The 6,377-nt window shown below is 21.8% G+C and overlaps 1 protein-coding gene across 1 annotated transcript in view; it reads right to left on the reverse strand.

Annotated features, from left to right (window-relative positions):
• The window catches only part of LOC117169741 (protein odr-4 homolog), a 34,939-nt gene that overhangs the window by 22,950 nt on the left and 5,612 nt on the right, over window positions 1-6,377 (reverse strand). Inside the window, exons 3-4 of the mRNA XM_033356249.1 lie at window positions 5,018-5,220; window positions 4,769-4,940 (exon numbers count right to left, since the gene is read on the reverse strand). Coding sequence (XP_033212140.1) covers window positions 4,769-4,940; window positions 5,018-5,220 — 375 coding nt within the window. The remainder of the gene's footprint in view (window positions 1-4,768; window positions 4,941-5,017; window positions 5,221-6,377) is intronic.

Consider the following 6,377-nt stretch of genomic DNA (forward strand, 5'->3'; position numbering starts at 1 on the left):
TTGTATTTTTGTTTAAAAAATAATCTCTTTTACTTAAAAAACATACTTTTTGTAAAGATTCAACGATTTTTTTTTAAGTCATCGCTTTTGGTCGAAAATTTAAACTTTTGTAGAAAATTCATATTTTTTTGTTGAAAATTTATCTTTTGGCAGACAAATCTTTTTTTTTGTGTTGAAAATATTTGAAAGTTAATCATTTTGATTAAGAAGTCTACACTTATATTTTTGGTGTTTAGTTCAAAATTCTACAAATTGTTTGAAAGTTTATTTATTTTATTGAAAAATTGAACTAGGTTCTTAAAAAGTCACATTTTTTTGTTTAAAATTGACTTCTTGGTTAAAAAAATCTATTTCGATTGAAAGTTAGTTCTTTTTATCAAAAATAAAACCAACAAAAAAGTATTATATTACTTTTCCAGAATTAATCTGAATTCAACTATTTTGTTAAAAAGACATATTTTTTTGTCGAATATTGATACTTTTTGGATTGAAAATTCTCTTTTACTTACAAAATCGTATTTTTGGGTGGGAAATTCAACTATTTGCTAAAAATAATCACCTTTTGGTTAAAAATTCTATTTGGTTGAAAATTTAACTCTTTTGTTTAAGTCATATTCTTTGATTAAAAATTGATCCTTTTTGATCGAAAGCTAATTGATTTTATTTGAAAAAAACTATATTTTTATTTTATAATTAATCTAAATTCAACTATTTTCTTAAAAATTAATCTTTTTTTAAATCAAAATTTGAATAAAATTGTACTTTTTCAACTGAAAAAAGGTGACGAAAGATGAGAAACCCCAAAATAGGAGAAAAAGAGACAAATTCTTAAAATAGGTGACAAAAGGTGAATAGGTGACACTCTGATGACTGCATTTCAAATAAGTTTTAAAAATGGTATATTTTTGAATATTTGGAAATAATAGTTTTTAAGCTTTACAATCATTTTGAAAGGTTTCACCATAATAAAAAATATTTCATAAAATTTATGGGACAATTTAAACTGATTTTTCATTTTGAAAAATTAACTACGAGGAAATATTTAAAAAGACTTTAAAACATTTCCAAATAGTTCCAAAGTTGTCAAAACAGAATCTGGAATATGTGATGGCAATTTGTCTATAATTCAAAATTTTGCAAAAATTTGGAAAGATTTAGGTAATTTGAAAATATATTTGGAAGGTGTAAATATTTTGGAAATGATGAAAAATAATTTTAAACAAAATATGAATTCTAATTATAATTTACGTGAAATTGTTTAAGTGAAATTTGTTTTCTTTCTTCACTGGAAAAAATTGTTTATTTGATAAAAAATTAACTATTTGGTTGAAAATTCGTATTTTTTTGTAGAAAATTGATCTTCTTGGTGAAAAAAAAATCATTTATTTCGTTGAAAATGTATATTTTCGTGTTGGAAAATTAAACTGTTTTGTATAGAAAATTAGTTTCTTTTTTAAATTTTAGTTCAAGATTCAGCTATTTTGTTAAAACTTTTTGGTTGAAATATCATTTATGTTATTTAAATAATATATTCAATAATTTGGAAATAATAATCAAAATTTGAAAATGGATAAAATATTTCAAATTTTCTGAAAGCAAGAATAAATAAAATAATGTCGTAAGATTCTTGAGAAAATTAAAAAAGATATTGAAATATTTCAGTATAATTTGGATAATTTTCCAGGATTTTTCAAACTTTTAGGAAAAATAAAAAACACTTAGAAAGATATTTAGGATTTTTTAAAGTTTGGAAAATAAATATATTATAAACTGACTCGAATTTGTTTCGAAAATTTAAACAATTTAAATTTATAATTTAATTTTTGTAAATTTTTTTAAATTTAAAATTATTCTTTGATCACTTCCAAAACATTTAAACCTTTTAAATATCTTTTAAAATTTTTCGAATTTTGCTAAAAAATTTGTTAAAATTCTGAAAATTGAAAAAATGTCCTTTAAATCTTCCAGAATCTGTTTTGAGAATTTTTTAAGAATCTTTTGGGATGTTTTAACTTTTCTGTTTAAGTATTTTCTTAAAAATAAAAAACCAGTTTAAATTATCCCATGAATGTTCAGAAATAATTTTTATTATCGTGAAACCTTTTAAAATGCCCAAGAAGCTTCAAAATTTTTCATTAACAAATATTCCAGAATGTATATTTTTTAACTTTTAACCCATTTTTGTAGATTTAAATTAATTTGGAACCACTTTTTCTTTTGAAATTGAAGTATATCAATAAAAACCGAAAATATTTCATCGCTAATATTTTAAAATATTTCATTTAAAAAAATCAACAACCAAAATTTTTAAAATTCAAAAACCGACAAAAAAAGATTTCTAAACACGAAAATATGAATTTTTAGAGAAATAGATCAATTTTCTACCATCACCAAGATCAATATTCTACCAAAAAAGACCGAAAAAGACGAATTTTCAACCAAAAAGATTTGAATAAAAAAAAAAAAACTTTCGAATAAATATTTCCTTTTTGGATTTATATGTTCATTTGTTTTTAATGTTATACAAATATCATTTTTGTGAGATGCTTGATAAAATTCAAAAAGTTTTCTGAACGAAAAACAAACATTTATATTTTACATTTCTTTTTATGGATTCCAGATTCTGTTTAAAAAATTTGAAAATCTTTCGAAATGTATTAAAGTCTTTTTAATTATTCTCTGAAATTTAGGAAATAATTTAAAAGTTTTTGAAATATATTTGTTAATTTTCTCCTGAAATTAATTTTTTTTAAACAAAAAATTAGTTTAAATGTTTCCAAGAATTTTAAGAAATTTTTTTAGTATAGTGAAACCTTTTAAAATCTTGAAGATTCAAAAATTTTATTTCCAAATATTCAAAAAATATAACGATAAATTTGATCGAACTTTTCATAAAAGTTTTTAATATTACTGATTGAAATTGGCTTAAATTATTATTTTTGCGGAGATACATAATTTAAAACATAAAATAAAAATTTATTTTTAAACTTTATTTGTTCTTTTTTTTTTAAATTTAAATAAATATATCTGTTTGGAAAATAAATATCTCTTAAACATACTCTAACTATTCCAAATTTTTAAAAATATTTTAATATTAATAAAATTACCTTTAAATCTTTTAGATATTGTCGAAATATTATTATATATATTATATATTATTTTCTTGAAACTTTTCAAACTTCTTGAAAATCAATCTCTTTAAACTTGAAATATTTTTAAAATCATTTTTAAAACTTTCAAGCCTACTAAATATCTTTTAAAATTCTTCCAAAATTTTTCTTGAACTTCTGCAAAATTAAAATACTTTCCTACAAATCTTTTTTCTCAACATTTTTTTAAATTATCTTAAAATTTATTTTTCAAAATACAAAATCAGTTTAAATTATTCCACAATATATGATAACATTTTTCATAATCGTGAAGCCTTTCAATTTTTTATAACATTTTGTAAACTAACTGGACAATTTTGCTTGAAGATTTTTCCTATTCATTTTCGAAATGTTAGAAAATAATTTTAAATCTTTTAAAATTTTCCCAGAAATTAAAAAAAAATTTTTATTATCTTAAAGACTTTTAAACTTTGTCAAAAGCTTGGACATTTTTTTTTGAATTTTACAAAATTTACATTTTCTTCAAAAAATCTTGAAATACTTTAAAGTTTTTAATTATTTTTTAACTTTTTCCCAAAATTGTTTCCCAAAATAAAAAAAAAACAAAAAAATGTTTTTAACATCTTCTGAAATCTGTTATGACGATTTAAAAAATCTTTTGTAATATTATTAAATGTTTAAAAATATATATATTCTCTTGAAATTAATTTCTTAAAATAAAAAGTTAGTTTAAAAAATATATTTTTTCAAACATTTTTTTGAAATATTTTCAAATTTTAAATTAATTTTAAATTGTTTAAAATTTCTTAAACCAACTTGAATTTTTTATGAATCTTTGTAATCTTGCTAATGGAAAGATTTTGCTCGAAAATCTTTCCCTTTCTATTTCGAAATTTTACAAAATGATTTAAAATATTTTTTGAAATCTTCGTGAAATTTCTGAAATTGAAATCTTATATTTGAAATTTATTTTCAAAAAGCAAAATCAGTTTCCATTTCTCCAGGATTTTTTAGAAATTTTTTTATTATCTTGAAACCTTTTAAAATTATTTAAAAAGCTTCTTTATTTTCGAAATCTTCGAAAATCGGCTAATTACATTTTTTTTGTTAAAATGCTGACAGATTTCTTACATGGATTATTATTATTATTATTATTGAATATATTATTTAGATAACCTTACAATTTTAGAAAGCAGAAGTATCCAGACTTTTTTAACCCTTAAAGGTCATACTGGGTGTAAGATACCCAGCGACTTATTTGCCCTTTTAAAAAAACGTATCAAAATCAAGAAAATGGAACATATGGCGCCAGATTAACAAATGATATGAAAACTTATTTTTCTATGTCATTTTCACATAATTTTGATTTTTATAATTTTTATACACATTCATTTTTTTTCAAAATGAATTTTTTAAATACTTTAAATTTCAAAAACTGTTATGAAACCTTTTTCTCCTTACACTGGATAGATTGAACATCATTAATTGATTTTCTCGTAAAAAAACTATCAAATAACGTCGACACAGCACACGTTTGAATACCCTTGGGTATATAACACCCAGTATGCTTATTATTTAATTTTACGAAAGTGTGCCCTTTAAGGGTTAAGCGGTAAAAAAAAAAGAAGAAAAACTCATCCAATCCATTGTAAAAGTACCTGTAATTGTTTCTTCAACGACTGCGGTGTTTTGTTTCTCGGAATCGGGAAAAGCTGATCTAAATCTACGAGAGCTTCCAACTGGTGCCACTTGGTGACTCTTTTCTGAAATTTCCAGTCGGCAGGTTTCAGAATTCCACCGCCGTTTGTTTCCAAAGATTTACAAACGTACCTTTAATCAATAAAAAACAAATTTTATCCCTAGTTCAAGATGCTTAATGTTAATTTATTTTTTATTTCTAAAATCACTTTTGCGTGATGCTATTGAAGTTCAGAAGAAGATTTTCCTGATTGTTATTTCCGTGGAGGTACTGATTCACTCCTAGATTTTTGTGAATCGCGGACAAAACGGATCGAAGCTTTTGCACGCAGACGTTGGAAATAAAAGTGTCATCAGGACCGACTGTAAAAATTCCTAATACCCACGTCCCTCCTGGCAACATCCTCGTCACCTGGAAATATTATTATATGCATTTTTTTTTTGTTGATGACTCATCATTTTAGTTGAAAAAACTTTTTTTTTTTGTTGTTCAAAATTTCGATATTTTGTTAATATTTGTTTTTAATTATTTTTGTATCGGAAAAATAATCTATTCCATTTTTGGTTGAACATTTACCTTCTTTAGTTAAAAATCCAACTATTTGATTAAAAAATTCAGTATTTTGTTGAAACTTTGTCTTATGTGCTAGAAAATTAATCATCTTGGTAAAAAAAAATAGTCTTTTGGGTCCAAAATTTATTTCTTTGACTTGAAAATTAATTTTTTTTTAACTGCAAATTTAACTACTTCATGTTTAGTTGAACATCAATCTTTTTCAGTTGTCTTTTCAGTCTTTGGTTAGAAATTAGTTTTTTTTTTTAAATTGAAAACTAATTTTTTTAACTCAAAATTTAACTTCCATTTTTCGTTGGAAATTTTTTTGATGGATGTTTAATTTTTTATTTGAAAATTCATCTGCTTGGTAGAAAATAAAACTATATTGTTCGAAATTTATTTTATTTGGTTAGAAACGCTTTTTTCAATCTTAAAATTGAATCATTCTATTTTTTTAAATTTATCTTTTTTTATTTTACTTATTATTAAATTTATCTTCTCGATGACGTATTCAGTTTTTTGTTAAAAATGATTCTTTTTGAGTAGAAAATTAATCTTTTTGGTTTAAAATAATTTTTTTTAAATTGTAAATTAATTTCTTTAATAAAAATTCAAATGTTTTATTCTTTGTTGAAAATGTATCTTTTTTAGTTGAAAATTCATCTGCTTGGTAGAAAATAAAACTATATCATTGGAAATTTATTTTATTTGGTTAAAAACGCTTTTTTTAAACTTAAAATTGAACCATTCTATTTCTTGTTGGAAATTTATCTTTTTTTATTTCATTTATTTATAAATTTATCTTCTCAGTGACGTATTCACTTTTTTGTTAAAAATTATTCATTTTCGGTAGAAAATTAATCTTTTTGATTGAAAATTAATTTTTTTTAATAGAAAATTAATTTCTTTATTAAAAATGTAACTGTTTTATTCTTTGTTGAAAGAGTCTCTTTTTTAATTTAAAATTCATCTATTTTGTTAAAAAATGGTCTTTTTGGTAGAAAATTAGTCTT

Source organism: Belonocnema kinseyi, chromosome 1, assembly GCF_010883055.1.
Source record: "Belonocnema kinseyi isolate 2016_QV_RU_SX_M_011 chromosome 1, B_treatae_v1, whole genome shotgun sequence".
In the NCBI taxonomy this organism is placed as follows: domain Eukaryota; kingdom Metazoa; phylum Arthropoda; class Insecta; order Hymenoptera; family Cynipidae; genus Belonocnema; species Belonocnema kinseyi.